This window comes from Ambystoma mexicanum, chromosome 1q, assembly GCF_040938575.1.
Source record: "Ambystoma mexicanum isolate Mex_15411 chromosome 1q, UKY_AmexF1_1, whole genome shotgun sequence".
NCBI classification, from domain to species: Eukaryota; Metazoa; Chordata; class Amphibia; order Caudata; family Ambystomatidae; genus Ambystoma; species Ambystoma mexicanum.
In genome coordinates this window covers 236,979,623-237,000,060 of record NC_090922.1, presented here as the reverse complement: position 1 = coordinate 237,000,060, position 20,438 = coordinate 236,979,623, and the positions used below count along the sequence as shown (strand labels likewise).

At 48.3% G+C, this 20,438-nt stretch overlaps 1 protein-coding gene across 1 annotated transcript in view; it reads left to right on the top strand.

The window, feature by feature from the left end:
• The window catches only part of PRPF31 (pre-mRNA processing factor 31), a 571,659-nt gene extending 551,675 nt beyond the window's left edge, over window positions 1-19,984 (top strand). The window contains exon 14 of the mRNA XM_069637987.1: window positions 19,385-19,984. Coding sequence (XP_069494088.1) covers window positions 19,385-19,510 — 126 coding nt within the window. The 3' untranslated portion in view covers window positions 19,511-19,984. The remainder of the gene's footprint in view (window positions 1-19,384) is intronic.
• The last annotated feature ends 454 nt before the right edge of the window (window positions 19,985-20,438 follow it).

The window sequence follows — 20,438 nt, the reverse complement described above, 5'->3', positions numbered from 1 at the left end:
AGCTATTTTTATTATATTTATGATGGTCATGTAGTTTAGTTCAACCATTTTGGCACATGGTGGTGGGACGTAATAGAAAAATAGCAAACCTAATCCTTTGCATGGACCCTAAAGTACTCCTGGGTGTGGTTGACTAGTGTGTAGAAGTATACACTGTCTGTGCCTCAGGCAAAGTTGGCATCTCCAATGATGCTGGCAGCATGTCCGACTATAGCACAAAGCTGGAATGTCCCTCAACCACCATCCACAAGTGTGGTGGTGAACATTTTTGAATGAATTGACCATGGATAGAATTGCAACGGAGCACACAAATACATTGCAAGATGGTTAATGTTTATACAATATGTACAGCATGCGTTTAAAGACCAAAATGACAAAAAATGTTCACTTGTGCAGTTAGGACAAATAATGGTGTAGTGGGAGATGTATTTTAAGGCGGTGCGGGAGGCACCGGGGGTGGGCGGTGTGCTCTGGGGGTTCCAGAGAGGTGCAGGAATATTTGTCTATTCCTCCTCACTCATATTTTCATCTTTCTCGGTTTTATTTCAGGGTATATAAAGTTTGTAAGTAATGAATGGTTGACCTAGATGAATAAAGGTTTTTTTTTTTTTCTTTCTATGTAGTCCCTTTGTACTTTTAATAAAAATATTGGTTGGGGGCTTGGGTTATTATACAACACCTCGATAAGACCCATTGTGATATTGCATTAAAAAGACGATAAAAGGGACTAAAAGAAAACTGAGGCCAGTATGATGCACCGTTCATTGGTTGCATTTTATTTGCTTGTTTAGTGCTTTTTGCCAAAGCACTGAACAGTTTATTTTTGCTCCTTTCTTCCCATATGCTTCTTCGGGGCACACTTTCCATTTGTTTTGTTTTTACCCTTGACCTGACACTTTGGCGGCAAGTAGGGCCTTCTGCTTTACTTCTCTTGCTTTGTGCTCATTTTTATGAGGAGCCCGATCAGTCCATAAGATTATCGGCTCTGAGAGACTCTCTTGATGGATTTCTTGCATTTTTAAAACTGCACATATGAACGTACGGTTAAGTGTTAAAAGGATACTTTTGTAATTTTTGAGTTACAAATCGTGTCCGAGAAGGGCTAGTATCAGTCGGTATTTTCCTACTGTGTTTTGAACTTTTCACTTGTTGGCTGTTGCACTAACAGTTATCAGCTGAGTCAGGTCTGCCACAAGATGTTTGCCTGCCCTGGAGCAATATTTGGCCTTCTTCCTGCACTGTCATGGCCCGAATTGACTTGCATGGAATGCCCTTTCCCTGGTCTGTCTGTGGCCACATTTGGGGGCTGAGACTGTCTGGTCTCAGTCCATATCCTGGTGCCTGAATGTCTGTAGCCAGGCAGATTGTGTGGTCAGTGGCTATCATGGATTGGTTAGCCACTGTTGCTTTGAATGGTGCAGATCCTTACCATTGGTGGAACTGGGCAAGCTTCCAGTCCAAATCTTGGATGAAAGGAGGACTCCTGCAGCCATTCCACAAATTGTGGAGCCAAGTACCCCAGAAGTGCAGCCGGTGATGACCCACTGACTAGTTTTGCAGCAAACCAGCATTGACTTGCGTGAATTACTCCTCCTGTGCCATCTCAAGGAGCCTCTTGTCAGTGCTTTGACCCCTGGACTGGTGAGAACTAGTCTCGGCCCTTGCTCTATGATCTGTGCAATCCAGTGTCCCTGGACCAACCGGTGGACTGACCAGCAGTTACTTAATTGAACTTTCCCTAACTTTTTGAACTCTTAAGTCGCTACCACTGCCTTTGTCGAATCACATAGTAAGCCTACCTGAAAGTATAACTTTGGAACTGGTGAATTTAGGGCAAAGTGCCCCCAACTATGTTAAGGCTGGATTTACTAAGTGCTAATTTACCCATTTTACACTGGTTTTTGCATCAAATGCTTTCTATCTTGCCCGTGTGCATAAATGAATGTGTAATATATTTTTTTGTTGGTGTGGTATCTGCAAGAGATTTCATTGCTAGTGTGACAATATTTACCTAGAAATTTAATTGCTTAGTGTGCATTTTAAAGGTCTAATAAATAATTGCATGTTTTAATTTGCCTGTCGAACTATTATTGATGTTCTATGTGGACTTGTAGCGTTAGACCACTACTCCCCTTCCCCCGCACCTCCCAATTGTCTCCTACCGACCTTGCCAGGTGTATCGTGTTGTGTATTTGAGGCTTGTATTTTGTATTGGGTTCTGGTCCCATAGAGGCTTTTAGCGCATCCCACCAAATCCGAGGTAGCCTCACTAACTTCTTGGGGGGTGTATATGTACTTTGCATAGGCCCCTGGACTATACAAGCTCTTGGATGTCATTTCTGTACAAGATTGTTCTTTTGGTCAGAAGGTTCTGACTTACTTGTTTGTGTGATGTGTTGGCATTTGATCTCCCCCTGAGCATTTTATACAATTTGCAATCTACCCCGAGTTGGGAGAGAGGGGGAGCCATGAACGTAAAAGTGTAACCAATCCTTATCTTCATGGTAATGGCTCCACTCCCCCAAATCCCCTTTTTGAAATATTTTTTTTTTTTAAATCGGAGCCTTTTTCCACATGTCCTGCTACAGGAGCAGGTTTCCCAGCCTTTTTGCTTATTTATTTTTCAATGGTTTGCTTTCCTCCTGTAGATTCCTCATCATGATAAATATCCATCATCCAGCGCTGCTGTTCGGAAACCTTTCAACGGGGCGTAGTGGACCTCAACTTTGGCACCTTCCGGAAGTGACATCAGGCATTGTGTGTGTGTGTATATATATATATATATATATATATATATATATATATATATATATATATATATATATATTTGAGGCTTGTGGGATCTGCTGAGATCACATGCTGTGCATAGGCCGACATCTGGTGGAAGCTGCAGAGTATTCGTTTTTGAAAAATCGAAAAGGCACATCAACAGACCGTGCAAGTATTTCTATCTCTAGTGTGACGTCCCCTGTACCCATGGTCCTTCATGTGTCGAGGTCCCTCAGAATGTTTTTTTCCGCCATACTAGACAGATGCTAGTTCTTAGAGTTCACCTTTCAGCTTACCGCCATTGATTTTTACTAATTATTGATAGTTTCTCTTACTATCCTTTATATTGTATTACACCGACTATCGATCTTCCGATAGCGGTGAAGAGACGACCGTTGAAGACTCTCGGCAATGGATCGGTCCATCCTGGAAGGCCGCTTTGGGCTTTGGCCTGCACAGTAGGGAGAGAGGGGAGAGGACATTTTAGAATGTTTCCCCTTTTCGTACACTAAACTCGCCTAGCTGCCATGTCATTCCGTTATGGAAAGGACCCCTTTTAAATGTTGTCCTAAGTGTAACAAAAAGTTCCTGTGGGTCGACAAACACCTTGTGTGTAACCTTGCTCTCCCCCGGGATCATGTTGAAGGGACCTGTCGAACGTGTAATCTCTTTAAACCCAAGACGCTGAAGGACCGCTTAACCAAACGCCTGGGCCCACCACGTCATGCAGGTCGAGGCCACCTTGGACGTGGAGGGGACTTTCAGTGACGATTACTCCGGTGTCCCAAGCGCAAGCCCCCAACCCCATCAGACAGGCCGGCGGCCCTGTTACGAGGACGACACGCGGCGGTAGCACTCACAACCCCCTCCACCAAGCACACAACCCACTACCAAGACTCGAGACGCGTGTCGAAAGGCCAGCGCACGACATCTAGGGAGAGGTCTGTGGAATCACTGTCCTCTGGGCACTCCAGATCACCACATGATAGGCCCTGACTGTCGAAAGACAGAACAGACGTCGTGGGTAAAAACCTTCCTGAACGTTGCACGTCAGTTGACAAGACTTCTGATCAGCCCGTAGCCGAAATTTGACGTTCTACTTCGAAATCTGTAAAAACCACGATACAGGCGGGACTAGTCCATTTAGTAGAAAAGCAGGTCCCGGAAAGCCTAGTAAAGGCTAGGGAGTCTAAGAGTTCTTCTAAGACCCCTCCTAGGGAGAAGTCACACAGGGATAGGTCCCCTCACAAGAGTAAGGAACCTCAGGAACATGATTCCCTGTCTTCCGCCCTAATGAAAAAGGCTCAGCCTTCTACTATACTTCCGCCCACTCCTGAAGATTTCGGGCTCCCATCTTACCCAGGGGTCCTTCCTAGCTCTGCCAATGGTCAGCTGAAGATATTGATCGGGTCATGAGGAGGATGTTCTTCATAGCAAACCTTTGAGAAAGACCCTGATTACCTCACATGTTTTCACTCCATCACCCCACAACAGAGCTCCTCCAGCGACCCAAGGACCATCCCCTGCCCCAAAAAACCCACTCCAAAGAAGACCAACGCATCCTCCTTGAGGAAATTGCCATGCTGCTCCAAAAGGACGCCCTAGAAATCGTCCCGGCCAACCAGGTAAACAAGGGTATTTATTCAACCTACTTCATTGTACCAAAGAAAGATCTAACAATGCACCCAGTATTAGATTTACGCCCTGCAAACAACTATGTCAAGCCACAAAAGTTCTGCATGACTATGCTACAAGAATTAATCTCCCTGCTAAAGTGGGGGGGGGGACTTCATGGCAACACTGGATATGAAAGATGTCTATTTTCATATTTCAATGTTCCCAGCGCACAGAAGATTCTTGCGTTTTAAGATGGCGAACCAGCAGTACCAATTCAAGGGGCTGCCCTTCGGAATATCACCTGCTCCAGGGGTATTCACAAAGGTGCTGGCGGTGGTGGCAGCACACCTGCACAGGGAGGCAATCCCGGTGTACCCTTACCTGGACGCTGATTACAGGGGACAACCCGCCCCTTGCATTTACCTGGAACCACACGTGCGCCTGTGGTCATTTCGTCAACACTAGTATAAAAACTTTGCTGGTGGACAAGAGAAAACATGTTGAAAAGAAAACCCTTCCACGATCTAGAGGTGCAGGCGGTTGTCACAACATACTCTGCACTCGCCGGGTGGGGTGGGCTCATTACCTTCATCACACAGCTCAAGGTCTGTGGACTCGTGCTACAGCGCAGAACTACATCAATCTGCTGGAACTACTGGCAGCGTTCAAGGCCCTTCAATCATTCCAGATACACCTACCAAACCAGTCAGTGCAAGGCCTCACTGATGGCACTACAGCAATGTTTTACATCAACAAACAATGGGGGGGGGGGGGAACACGTTCTCCAAATCTGTCCAAGCTAGCACAACAAATTGGGAAAAGGGCACTCATACGGAAGATATTCCGATCGTCGCAACATGTTCCAGGGGAACTCAACTCACTGGCAGACTCATTGAGCAGAGATCCCCCTTCCAGAGGAACACGAGTGGCAAATACTCGGGGGTCGTAGAACACCTCTTCTCTCCATGGGTTTTCCCCACAATAGATTTGACCGCTACAAGCAAACAGACGATGCCCAGACTTAGCGTCCAGGTTCCCCCAGCCAGGCTCCAAGGGGGAAAGTCCTATGGATGTACTGGTCAGGGAAATGTGCTTGCGCTTTCCCCACCGAATCCTCTCATGAAAAGGTGGTGAACAAGATCCACAAGGATCAAGTGACGCTCATCCTAGTTGCTCCTATGTGGTCAAGACGACCTTGGTATCCACATCTGCACAAACTGGCTATGTGCAATCCCATCAAACACCTGTACCTGACCAATCTGCTCACTCGGCACGGGGAGTGGGTTAACAGTGCACCCTCAGCCTCACTCTATGAACTTGGCGACATGACTCCTGAAGTCAGAGTTCGGACATCTCAACCTACCACAGAGGTGTATGGATATTCTTAAGGAGGCACGAAAACCTAATACTAGAAACTGTTACTTCGACAAATGGAAATGATTTGTAATTTGGTGTCAGTCTAAACAAATTAACCCCATAGAATGTACCCCAAGCCACATTCTAAGTTGCATGATCCACCTGCTAGACTCTGGGTTAGTATTCAACTCTATTAAGGTCCACCTGGCAGCTTTGTCGGCTTGCACTACCTCCCACAATAATGTATTGTGGTGGAAGGTGCCGGTAATGAAGGCATTCATGGAGGGAGTAAAGAGACTCCACCCTCCAATTTCTAACCCGCCACCAGGTTGGGATCTCAATGTAGTACTCGCTAAACTCATGGGACCCCCTTTCGAACCGATGCACAAGTCAAGTCTTAAACACCTGTTTTACAAGACTGCCTTCTTAGTGGCTATTACTTCCACAAGAAGAGTTGGTGAAATCGAAGCATTGTCGGTGCAGGATCCTTTCTTTGTCATACACGGGGATAAACTGGTTTTACGGACACATCCTAGGTTCTCCCTGAAGTTCATCTCAAAATTTCATGTGAACCAGTCCATTGATCTTCCGGCTTTCTTCCTAAACCCCCAAAGCTCAGCTGAGGTAAAACTTCACACTTTAGATGTAAGGAGGGCGCTCCTTTACTATGTAAACAAGACCAGACCGCTAAGAAAGACAGATTAACTGTTTGTCTCCGTAGCCCCAGGCAGAGAAGAGGATTGCATTTCCAAGAATGCCATCTCCAGATGGATAGTCGGGTGCATACAACTGTGCTATTCCCTGTCAGACAAGACACTGCCTTTCATGCCAAGAGCTCACTCCACAAGGAGCACTGGAGCTACTCTGGTTTTTATTGCAAATGTCCCCTTGGACAGCATTTGCAAAGCTGCTACTTGGAGCTCAGCACACACTTTCACTCAGCACTACTGCAGTGGCACTTATTCCAAGACAGATACACAGGTGGGACAGGCGGTTCTAAGACATTTGTTCGCCCATGAACCGTCTCAAAACCCATCACCTTTCCTAACACTACTCGCTAATCTATGCACAGCATGTGATCTAAGCAAATTCCACAAGCATCAGAAGGGATACATTACTCACCGTAATCGTGTTTCTGATGCTTGTATCTGCTTCGATTCACATGCGCCCACCCATCCTCCCCTCGGAGAGAAGGCGCATGGATGCTTATGATCTTGTGTAATAAATATCTGCTTGGAAACATCTGTACTCGCGCTACACTTCATGCTACCTCATGTCAGAAAAATAACAATCTTAGGGACCTCGACGCGTGAAGGACCATGGTTACAATGGACTTCAGGGGATAGTATTACTGGCACGCCCTGTCGACGTCCCTTTTCGAATTTCGAAAACTGTTGCTCTGCAGCTTCCACTAGATATCGGCCTATGCACAGCATGTGAATCTAAGCAGATGCAAGCATCAGAAATAAGATTATGGTCAGTAATGTATAGTATATCGCACGTCACTTCCCCGATGCTTCAGTTCCTTTTTTCCATGCGCTTGCATGCTGCATCGGGAACACGACTCGCATTTACTTGATGTTTTTTTGTGTGCCTAGTTATAAGTTTCAAACGATGTCACGATTGAGAGGTCAAAATGTCGGTAACCAACCCCCACGCCATGTGTGTGTTGCCTAGGTGTTGGTCACGGCACAGAGGCCTGCGTGTCTTGCGCAAATATGCAACCCAAGTCCCTACGTGAGAGGGCTGGGAAACTGGCTTTGGGCCGTCCAGTCGCCAAATCTCCAGCACAGTCCCTCGTTTGCTCCTCAGAGGCTGAGACAGAGGAATCAACTCGCGACAAGGGGGGGCAGAACGACGTTGCAGGAAGACTAAAACTGTCCCATCAATGCAAGTCCAGCTCGTCGTCGGATCGAGGTAAGCGCTCAGCAGGGCTGACCACTCGGGGAGAGTGGGAAAGCTTTAAGACTTCCATGCTGGATATGTAGGTGCAGCTCTGGCCCCGGCAGCAAGTTTTGGCGGTAAAAGCAGTGCTCAGTGGTCCTGACCCCAAGTCAGCCATTCCGTCGACATCGAACACACCTTTTTTGCATCATGCCTACTAGGCATAGGTCACCGGAGGGCCGTAAGACTGAGGCTCACGATGTCCCTCGGCACCAAAAGAACTTTTGGCATCGAAAGCTTCGGCTTCGGAACCCATTCTCAAGTCCTTGGCCACTGTCTAGATCGGGTTTCAACTCGATGCAATCCATTCTTGACGTTGATGACCCAGTTGCTCCAGTTTACACGGGAGCTGTGGCGTCCATTCCCCCCAGGTACCTGCCCCGTGAATGCCAATTTTACAGGTAAGTATAGGCCGACAAGAGGAGACCCTTCTTTCCTCACCACACACCCTTCCCCAGAAGGGTTGGTTATACAGGCTGCCACTATTTTCACCAGACCTGCAGAATCCACTTACAACCTGCCTATGGACAGAGAGGAAGATAAATCTTGCTCATTGGCCAGAAATGTGTTCACCTCTGGCAGCATGGCACTCAAAGCCACTAACCTAGCATGTAGATTCGCCAAGTACTCCTTTGGCTTACAGAAGGCTGTGAAATATGCTACTGAATATGTCCTGGAAGGTGCCATGTGGGACGGTTTTTGATCACTAGAGTAGGATGGGAAGGAGGTGGCCAAGCAGTCATTGCAAACAGGCCTGGACGTAGCGAACTGTGTTGGCAGAACAATGGGTTTTTGATTTAATAGAGGTGGAGTGCAATTAAATGATTCTTTCTCACAGGACACCTCGTTATAGACAACGGACAAGGGCTGTCCTACTTTATAGGGGGTGTTTTTTTAACTTTTGGAATGCCCTTAGGCTTATTAGGGAGATTTTCAGTTTTATGCTTAATCCCCTCTCCTAGTGAGACCCCCAGCACTTTCTGCTGGACTTCTGGACCTTTTTCTTCTCCTGAATGAGGAGAGCCCGTTTCCCCCTCATTCATTTTTACCTGCTCTATCCATGGGAACTTTGTTCTTTGTTTTACCTAAATGTATGGAGTCTTACTTTACCCCATTTCTCTTTAAAGCATCTGTGTTACACCTTTGCAGCACACAGCACACTATATGCAGTGTTGCTTGGAACCCTTTGGGTTCTCCTTTTATATTCTTTCATTTTCCTTAGAAACTACTGTTCTTAAGGAAAGAGGGATACTTTGTATCCTTCCTAACACTTTGACTTATGAGAGATTGGCACACCCCACCTTATGTATATACATAGTATCCCCCTTTTCTCTGCTCCGGTGACTTTTTGGTCACAGTGACAACCCTATAGTTATGGCTGGTGGCAGTGGACGTGTTCTACCAACGTTTGTGCTATTTTCTACCGCAGACTATATTCACAGCCTTGGTTAGGCACAAAAGGGTCACCTATTTTCTAAAATGGTGGCTCCTTTTTGTTTTGACATTTCTTATGCGGTTGTCCTTTGTTAGCCCTTCTACCATTCTGGGAGGGGGAGGTCTGTGTGCTGGTTTTGCCTTTGGCTATAACCCTTTGTCCCCACCTAGGCTCCAGTGTGTCTGTGAGGACAGGAAGCAGGGGAGGGGTTTGACACTCCCCTGTCGTTTGTCTGCTGAGGTGCCTCAATGGAACAAATTCCCACTGGACGGTCGGGCGGGCTGTCTATCCTGTTTGGGCAGCCGCCTGCCACTTTCTGTACACTGCAGGCAGACTTTGCAGAGGAGTGAATGTGAAATCATCATAAAAGGTGAGGTTGCTGAGGCAGAAGATGAGTTGACCGCTGGAACAGAAGATCCGAAGCTGAAGACTACCAAATGCGCCGGCAGACCCTTCCAGTAACGATTAAGCGACCACTGCTGTCATGGCCTGGTTTTCTTATCGACAGAGGAGAGCTCCGAAAAGGACAACTCCTTCCCTTTGGAAGGTGGGACCAACTAGCCCTAAGACGAACTGCAGATAGAGCTATACCCTGACGTGCTGTGACCTTCCAGGACTGCAAACTGCATATACCAGGGGACCCCCGACCCAATTGCAGTGCAATGTCTTTATGTGAACAAATCCTCCCAGGACTTTGAGCTCCAATTGGCCATGAGAGGCACGTCCCACTCATCCAAGTCCCCTCACCAGAGTGCACGACTACAGAATTAAGGAAGATTGATCGGGCGTTAACCGTTCACTGTTGGAGCTGATAAAGGCGCCAAAACCAGACTGACGTAGGAGACTTAAGACTTCCTTGCTGATGGTCCTTCGTGTGACTGCTGCTATGACCCCCCCCTCCCCCCCCCCCCCATTCAGAGTCCTTCCTTTTGTTTTGTCACCAGATTGAGGAATCGGGAGACCGGTTCTGTCGTTGCTGCACAGGAAAGAAGGCAGCTGCATTTCCTTAAACCGCCCTAAGGTACTTTGGGGCTCGAGGTAACACTTACCTCGAGCCAAATAGTTGCTCCAGTGTGACTGGAGCGTGATACCAAGTGTTCAGGTGTCCACCCATAACTCTTGCCCAGGCTTAGCTTGTGCTCTTTTAGGGAGTCCTTTGCAGGGTCCTTATACACTGTTATGCAACTAAAGTATTTTATTTAAAGTAACTAAACCTTTCCTTTTCTGCTGCTGCAGAAGACATTTGCTCCGATCCTACACTGACTTAGATGAACTCTTGACTAGTTAGTGAGTGGACTGCTAAAGCATTAGAAGCCTCGAAAACTGTTGCTAAGAAGTAAATCACTGCTGTTGGTACTAAATAACATCTTTTTCCTTCCTACAGACTTTGTCGGAGTGACTTTGTAAATTAATGACATTGTCATTTCACTGGGGTATAGACAAGACGGGACCACACAGCCTACCTGGACTTTACACACAATCGGGGGTCATAACTAGTGTAAAAGGTCCCAAGGCTACTATTCATTAATCAACAGCATCATCGGGGCCAGGGTGTTCATTCAAAAACTTAAAAAATCTCGGCGGATCACGGAGAAGCACACAAAGGCAAAACAATCTACAAAGAGTACAAAAAAAATACACAAAAGGAAGCTCCAATACTTCATGCGAAAACAAATGGTGCATAGGCACATTTACAGTGATGTTATTGATAAAGTGATTCATGATGTATATCGAATAGCAGTTCACTACTGGTGTCAACACGCCATGCGTTTCTGGCTCAATAGGGGGGAACAGTGTCCTTAGCATCCGCCCCTTGTATAGTTGAACCCTTTAACCCATCTTCAGGACACATGTATTGGATAATGTATGAACGGCCAATATCTCATTGGGGGACTAGTCTCCTGTCAAGTACTGTGAAACCAAAATAACAAAATACACAATGATTAAAACACCTGACCACTATCACAAGTATCTAATAGATGTTTGGACCACACTTCTGATTACCCACCTATCACTTCTATGTGTATAAGGCTGATTGATGGATGACGCATCGTCGTCTTTCAGTGATTCAATCGGGGTTGCTAGAAAAAATGGAGAGAGGCAAATTTGTCCTCAATACGTCCATGTATATTTTAGGCAATCATCATGATGCTAGCATTAATATTTTAATTACCTTTGATATTGATATTTTATTTCTATCGCGCACATACACAAGTGTTTCAGAGCGCGACAAGGCAAGGGGAGGGGAACAGAGGAGAAACAAAAACAACGATCTTACTAGGCCTAGTGACATAAGAATGCGCAAGCGCAAAGAGTGCACAACTCTTTAGTTAATCCTGCTGCTGAATTCTAAACACAGGGTTGTATCTGCAGGAGGACCCAGGATTTCTTTCTCATACCTGTGGTCATCCCATCAGGACCAATCGTCAGGTTTTTTAATTGTTTTGTTATATTGGTTTCACAGTACTTGACTGGAGAGGAGTCCCCCAACGAGATATTGGGCTTTCATACATCACCAATAATTGTGTCCTGATGACGGCTTAAAGGGTTCAACTATACAAGGGACGGATGCTAAGGACACGTCCCCCCTTGCCCCCTATTGAGCCAGAAACACATGACATTTTGACAACAGTAGTGAACTGCTATTCGATATACATCATGAATCGCTTTTTCACTTTATCACTAGCATCACAATTAATGTGTCTATGCACCATTAGTGTTTGCATGAAGCATTGGAGCTTCCTTTTGTGTATTTTTTTTATACTCTGTGTAGATTGTTTTGCATTTGTGTACTCTTACGTCCCGTCCCCTTTCCTCCATACTGCATGGGCGACACCTTCCAAGGGACGGGAGACAGAACCTTTTTCACCAGAAAAACCTTCCCCTTTAAATTTAGAGGCGTGTGGGGGTGTGGCCCTGGGGGTATGTGCTGCCATGACTCTGCCCTCCAGCGCCACCCCTCAGTCCCCTTTTCCACGTTGACTGGAACGGGCCAAATTCACCAGCACTCCTGGGTTTGTCTTCGGCCATGTATTTCCAGACACGGATACTTCTGTCTTTTTTGTCTTTTTATCATACAGGTACTCAGTCCTCGGGCTTCGCGCTCATCCCCGGCGCATGTCGACTTCCACAGAGTGCAGCAAGGTGTCCTTCCTGCAAAGGGCTCTTTCCAACTTCAGACCCCCACGCCCTCTGCCTACGTTGCCTTGGTCCAGACCACGGTTGGAAGGCTTGAACCGCGTGTGGCGCCCTTTCCTCAAGGTCTCTGAAGCGCAGACTAGCCAAGTGGAGGGAGTACTTCCAGAAATTGCCTCCAGAGGACCTGAAGGACTTTGTCTACCATCGATCCAGGCCTAAGGTAGGGCCTCTTTTACATTGCACCCTGCAAGGGAGACTCCTTCCCAAGGACTCGCCTGGGCGGGAGGGACCGTACATGTTCTCTTACCAGCACGTGGCTATCTCACCTACCGGCCGCCAGGTCGAGGGATGAGTGGATCCTCCCTGTGACAGTGGCGAGGGGCCGGAAGGCTCTTGTCCCGGGTCTGTACCCTTAGGGGCCATGCCCTGGTACCAGCAATACGTCTGAGGGGGCTACTAAACGCAGCTCTACCGGCCGGCAGGCCGAGGGTGTAACACCTACCAGGCCTCAGCCTGAGGAGCAGGGTAGGCCTCATTATCCACACGAGGCTGGGCCCAGTGAGCCGAGCATCACGACGCAGACATGTGGAAGTCAGCTTGACAAGATGGCCGCCGTGCCAGACATTAACACCTGTCTGCCGCACCATGAAAGGGAGCTGGTAGAGGAACGGGTGTCAAGGTGGGACTGGTGTCAACCAGGTACGTGGCCTATAGCTTATCTTTCTTTGCCATAGGGCAGGTTATCGCTGCGTCCATACAGACAGGGTATGCAGCGGTTCCAGCAACCTCCTGCTACCCCATCAATGTCCCCTACCACCCCACCAGCCTTTGAGGACAGGTTCTTCGGGCTCAAGAAATATCCTTGTATGGGGTACATCCTCAGGGAGGCCATCAGAGATGTGCGCCCTCCACTGCTTCTGGCCCCGCAGTCCCCTCCTCGGGCACCTCTTGCCCCAGCACAGCCCTTGCCATCTGCTCCGGCCCCCTAACAGATCAGGCAGGCTGTTCCGTACTAGCCTCCTGCTCCAGTCTCTGTACCTCAGCCTCTGGTCCCTGCTACTCCTCAACAGATGCCTGATCCTCTGCACCCCCATGTGGACACGGACCAGGAGGACGACCCTGACACGCCCTTGTCAGTCAAGGCCTTCCATGAACGTCTTACTGGACTGGCGGAGTATCTGGGCCTTCCTCAACCCGAGGCCGAGCAACCAGATGAGGGGGGTCCTTGCAGATGTCGTCGCACAAAGCCCCTCTGCTAAAACAGGAATTCCACTGCAGACCGATGTAGTTGCCCTGGCCATGAAGGGTTGGCTCAAGCCAGTCAATCGATGCCTGGACGCCAAGTACAGGCATATGAGGGGGATACACTCTTGCTATCGGCCAATCCTCAACCACACTCCTCAGTGATTGCTGCGGCATCCCTGTACTACAAGCCCCAGTCGTCCTCAGCATCCTCCGCTCGGCATTTCCAGGCAAGGAGGAGATGATCTTGCAAGCTTATGGGAAGAAGCTGTATTCCAACGCATCCTTACAGCTTCGTCAAGCCAACGCTGATGCCAGTTTGGCGGCCGCTAACCAGAGGTTATGGTGGGAAATTGCAGACTTCCTCCCGGAACTTCCCACGCAGAGCCAATCACGTTTCAAGGTGGGACAGGCTGAGACCAAGCTGATGGCGCAGGACATCGTGGAGTCCACTGTGGCCCACATGGATACCTCTGGCTGTGCCGTCTGCATTGTATTTGTATTTATTTAGATTCATATAGCGCTTTAATCTAAAGCGCTTTACATGAGGGACAAGCAATTACAACAAGCAATACATGACATTGAATCAAACCAGGAAACAGTACAAGGAATAATTTACATTATTGATGAGGTTAAGCGCATATGGAGGGGGACCAAAGTGAGAGAGGGGGGTTAGGAGGTGAAGGAGGAGGATTCAGTGGTGAGAGAGGAAGCAAAAAGATGCTAGGGGGGGGTGAAGGGAAGAGATAGGATTTTAGAGAAGTGCAAAATGAGGGGTAGGAGGTAATAGAGCGGACGGGGAGGGGAAGGCGGTTCTAATGGAAAGGAGCGAGAAGTTGGAAGGAGTGGGAAGGGGCACAGGGTGGAGGAGGAGAGAGAAGGAAGAGATCCGTAGAACGGAGAGAACGAGAAGGGGTGTAGGAAGTGAGAAGGGAGGATAGATTGGGAGGGGCAAGACAATAGACCAAGGTTGGGAGGAGGAGGAGCCAGAGGAGGAGGAGGAGGAGCCACCCCAGGATTCTGAAAAGGTGCGATTAGAAAGCTAGGAGGAGAACTATTCGAGAACTGAGTCTTTAAGGCCAAATGAAGAGAGCGAACTAAGGATAGAGGGTGGTCAACAGTATCAAAGGCGGACATGGGAAGAACAGCCTGGCTCTGTGCTACTAAATTCAATCCAGATGTCCAGGAACGCATATTAGACCTGCCATTCGAGGGGAGTGACCTCTTCCACTCCACCATGGACAAGGAGCTGGATAAAAAGAACAGCTCAAAAAACAGCCAAGTCTTTATCCATCCTGACAAAGGCAACGCTGAAAAAGTACACCCAGTCACAGCAGCGCTCTGACAAGGGGCGTACATACAGAGGGTTTTTCGGCTTCCAAGAAAGTAGGTCCAAGCAGCCCGACCGCTCGCCGACGCCACATCGGCGCAAGCAACAAAAAGGAAAGGGGGGGGCAGGGGAGAGTAAGGGCTTTCCCCAGTCCCCCTCCTCAGCAGCAGCCTCTGATGGAAAGAAGGCATGACGCGTCCCTCCGGGTCCACGTGTCTCCAGTGGGCGGCAGACTTGCTCTCCAAGCACATTTATGGTGCCAGAATTGTATGGACCCCTGGATCCTCTCCGTAGTATCTACGGGGTACCGCCTACCCATCCCTGCCTCTCCTCCCTCCCCTCCACTCCCTGAAGTTGGGACAGCAACTCTTTTTGCGGAGATCCGCTTGCTGTTTGGGGGCCAGGCAGTGGAGGAAGTCCCGGCCTCGCAGTGAGGCTGGGGCTTTTACTCCAGGATTTTCGCAATTCAGAAAAAGAACCAGGCTGGCCTGAGAGTTGTGCTAGACCTCTTCACCCTCAACCTCTCCAAAAATTCAAGATGGTTATGCCAGCTTTTATAGCGGAGATATTGTACAAGGGAGACTGGATGTGCTCTCTGGATCTGAAGGATGCATATTTACACATCCCAATTTGGCAGCCCCATCATTCTTTTCTATTATTCAGGATCATGGGCTACCATTTTCAATACAAGGTGCTTCCTTTTGGACTCCACTCGGCCCCCAGGGTCTTTACCAGGCTGATGAACACAGTGGTGACCCTCCTCAGGGCTCAGGTCCTCCATCTACCCGTACCTAGACGACTGGCTCGTCAGGGCTACTTCTCCGGAAGCGGTGTACCACACTTTCCATGCACTCATGAACACACTGCACGATTTAGGCTTTTCACTGAACCTCAAGAAAATGCAGCTACAGCCTACGCAGACACTGACCTTCCTGGGTTTCATATGGGACATGTGCTCCGAGAGGGTTTTTCCCCTGAGAGGACAAGATTATAGCCATCAAGATGGCCACTACGCACTTCCTCAGCCAAGAAGTGAGCTCGACCTGGTGGTACCAACACCTTCTGGGTCGCCTGGCAGCGGTCCTATTGGCCGTCCCACACACGAGACTAAAGATAAGAATTCAGTTGCACTTCGCGGCATCATGGAACGAGGAACAGGGCTCTCAGACGGAGATGATCAATGTTCCTCCAGCTCTCCGCTCGGACCTCACATGGTGGTCCTCGGACTGCAACCTACAGAGGGGCAAGCCCTTCCGGCCTTCCACCCCGCAGGTCACCGTCACCACTGACTACTCTCTCGATGGTTGGGGAGCCACCCTGGACAATCACTCGGTCCATGGCACCTGGACCCGGCAGGAGCAGGATTACCACAGCAATTGGCTGGAGCTCAACGCCATCTGGCTAGCGCTCTGAGCATTCCTTCCGCTTATCAGTGGCAAGGTTATCCTCATCCAGACGGACCATTCTACCAGCATATACTATGTCAACAAGCAGGGAGGCACCAGGTGCACTTCCCACCCCCCCCCATAAACTGTGCCGACTGACAATCCGCATGTGGGAGTGGGCCCTGGACAATATCTACCTCACAGCAGTTCACCTTCCCGGGGGAATTTAACCTGGAGGCAGACAGGCTCAGCAGGTTGGGAGCGGACAATCACGAGTGGCAGCTAAACAACCTCATCCTTCAGGAGATCTTCAGAAGATGGGGACACCCCCAGGTGGACCTCTTTGCCACTTGGCACAGCAAAAAGTGGCAACAGTTCGCCTCCTAGCAGGGACTGGGTCTCGGCTCCCTGGGCGACGCATTTCAGATTCAGTGGCATGGCATGACGGCATACGCCATTCCTCCCACACTGCTGATTCACAAAGTGATATGCAAGGTCAAGGAGTCTCGCCACCTCAGCACCATTCTAATAGCTCCATGGTGGCCGGCCAGGCCATGGTTTTCAGAGCTGCTCAGCCTCTCGGAGATGCCTCGGTTCATCTCCCGGCGGGCCCATCACCTCTTCTGGCACAGCAGGGAGGCAGGGTCATCCACCCCGCACCACAGAAATTAGCCCTCCCAGAGTGGTTCCTGAGCAGGGAACGCTAGAGCACCTCAGCCTCTCCCAGGCTAATCTAGATATCATACAGGGCGCAAGGAGCAAGGCTACCAGGGCCCAGTATAAGAGCAAGTGGGCCAGGTTCTGCCATTGGACAGATTCTAAGAGAATTGACACACTTGATTGTACGCTGGACGACGTACTCTCCTTCTCGGCGCACCGCACCCACTCTGGCGTGCAGGTTGACACCTGCTGCATTTAACTTGCAGCCATTGGGGCATACAGGAACTTGGAGGAGGATTCCTCCTCCAACCCAATTGTTAAGTAACAATTGACGGGACTCGCAAGGCTCTACCCTCCATCAGGAAGCCACACCCCGTGTAGGACCTGAACATAGTCTTGGGTGCCTTCGCACACAAACCATTCGAGCCAATGGCGTCCGTGGACACTGCCCTACTAGTTGGCCTCACAGAATCGGCAAAATTCTGGCTCTGGTCACCTCAGAACCCTATACTACCTTTCACAGGGACAAAGTAGTCCTACGGACGCACCCAGCTTTCCTGCCTAAGGTGCTGTCTGCTTTCATCTAAACGTGGAGATGGTGCTTCCTATGTTTTTTGCCAATCCTAAGGACGATGCAGAGTGCTGCACTGCCTGGATGTCAGGCGTGCCCTGAAATTCTACCTTGACGGGACCAAGGGCTTCCGCAAGTCATATGCCCTATTTGTTACTTTTGGAGGTGCAATACCAGGCTGTCGGGCCTCCATATTCCGCTGCATGGTCTCAGCCATCAAAGGAAGCATACGAGGGTCAGCATAAGCCACTCCTGGCCAACATGCACGCTCAGGCAATCGGGGCCAAGGCAACAGCCATCGCATTCCAGCGACATGTCCCTTGGCAAGTCATAAGCAGGGCTGTCACATGGGCCACCCCTTCAGCTTTCTGCAAGCACTACTGTTTGGATGCCAGCTCTAGATCAGACGCTGCTTTTGGACAGGCGGGTCTCGGGAATCTGTTTGCTTAAGGAGGGTCTCCTCTCCACCCTGGGTGTACATTCAGTTGTAATTGCACGTGCAGTATGGAAGAAAGAGGACAGGAATGTAAGAGTAATTATAAGTTACTAGTCCTTACTCCCCTTCCCCCATACGTCCCACCATCCTCACCCCCCCCCTTCCCTAATAAAACTGGTGTCATTATGCAATGTCAATCTATTGTTGACGCGTCTATGGGGACTGAGGGGTGGCACCGGAGGGCGGAGTCAGGGCAGCGCAAGCTCCCAGGGTCACACCCCTGCGCGCACCTAAATTTAAAGGGGAAGGTTTTTTCTGGTGAAAAAGGTTCCGTCTCCCGTCCCTTGGAAGGGACGCCCATGCAGTATGGAGGAAAGGGGACTAAGAATAAGTTAGTCACTATAGTGAGTAACTTATAATTACTTCTCTGTGATCTGCAGAGATTTTATATATTTTTGAATAAATTGTCTTTTAAGACACCCTGACCCGATCATGCTGTTGATTAATGAATAGTAGCCTTGGGACCTTTTACTCTAGTTCTGACCCCCAATTGTGTGTAAAGGTGGGGTGGCATGTGGTCCTGTCTTGTCTATACCAATTTCCCCTCAACTCACAAGCCCCCCAGTAACAAAAGAGGGCTTTTTGCTCTGTGCAGATTAGACACTGTCATTTCACGAACAAATGCTGGTGCGCGCCACGATATTTAAATAGTGGAACTTTCATTACTGTCATTTTCTGTAACTATTGCGGCCGCAAGCCACTACTATTGAAGCAGTCACCCATGAAAAGTATTGCTTATGTTTACTATGTGTATTGGTTAGTCTAAAATACTATTTACCTACCTTGCCTTGTGTATATAAAATAAATGTATATTTTATTATAGTTTCCAGTGTGTAAAGAGTTTATTTGGGCTGATGTATTGACTGGGTTCATTGTACTTACCTGCAGCTCACATCCTCATAAGATCAGCCTGGCTGCTCTGCCATTCTACCAATCCTTTGGGTAGTACAGACATGTACTACGAGTTGGGGGACCTGTATACCAAGGGATAGTTTTGTAGAGTCTTACCTCCAGGTGGACTTTAGGAAAACTCCCCTAACAAGGCATATACTACTTTTGGGCTGCCCTCTAAACTTGAATAGCAACTGCCTTGTTTTATGTCATAATAGTGATGACACGTACGAGAGGTTATCACCTATAGGCAAGGGGGCGCAAAATAACATGCAACTTTTTATTTTAAAAAATAGAAACAATCCTCAATATCAAAAGAAAACTATACATACTCTGTTGGTAGTTGAAGACTGTGATGTGTTTTTGAAGGTTTAAAAGAAAGAGTGCTAGTTTATGGAATCTGTTCTGAAGGCATCTTTGTAGATGCAGGTACGGTACTAATGCTCTGTTCCCACCATGATGTTGCGCCAAATAGAACAACGAGTACAAGTACACATCTCTTGAATACACTTCTGTTTGCTCTGCATGACCTGTCTGTCTTCCTTTGCAGGGCCTAGAGATTGTCAATCCTCAGGCTGCCGAGAAGAAGGTGGCAGAAACCAACCAGAAGTATTTCTCCAGCATGGCAGAGTTTCTCAAAGTGAAAAGCGAGAAAAGCGGCACCATGACTCAGTGAATGAGGAGGTTCCCACCAAGCAAAATCTTCCCTTTACCCCTCTCCCACACCAGAGTGGGGATCTTATTTTAAGTCCACAACTTCGGAGAAATGCTGGTAAAGTGAGCGGTTTCAGAAAGAAAAAGTAGATGGTTTGCTGTTGATTGTGGGTGTGGCCTGTTACACACACTTCCAGAATCATGCGTCAAAGATGGAAAATAACAATGTAATTTATGGCATTAGTGGACTGTCTTAACTGCTGTGCAGTAAACCAATTGTTGATGACTGAGGAGTACAAAGTTTTAAATGCATTTCTCTTTAATGAGGAAAATATATGGAAAAAAAGCTTTGATCCTAAGGGTGTAATGCTGTTGTGTATAATGTGTGTTGGGGTGTTGCATTGTAAGCAGATCTTTTAAGGAAAAATGCAGGATGTTGTGTTTGCAACACAATTGTAGATTGGACTTGCATATTAAACATGTTTTAAAGTTCTCATTTCTGTGGCAGAATGCCTGCGTTTCTGTAAGAACACATCTGTTCTTTCACACAAATTTAATTTTACGTGTTAAACTGGTGGATGTGGGCGCCCTGAGGATATCCTGGCTGGGAAGGGGGGCTGTTCTCAAAATGGTGGTTTGCCCCGTGTACTCTATTTATTTCAGGCCATTCCCCTGCCAGTCCCGTCAAGTTTTTTAAAGAAATTAGATGAGGCGATCAAGGAATTTGTCTGGGAGGGTAAGAGGCCGCGCTTGTTCAAGCGACTTCTAATGGCGTCTAGGGGGAGGGGCGCCTGGCTTTCCCCGATTTTTGCCACCATCATGAAGCAGCACAGTTTACGGTAATCGGGGAATGGTTTTCGGTGGACTATCTAAAGCATTGGGTGAAAATGGATAGAGCTGTAGCTCAGCACCATTTGGGGGGGGGAAGTACTGTGGCACCCACGAAGGCT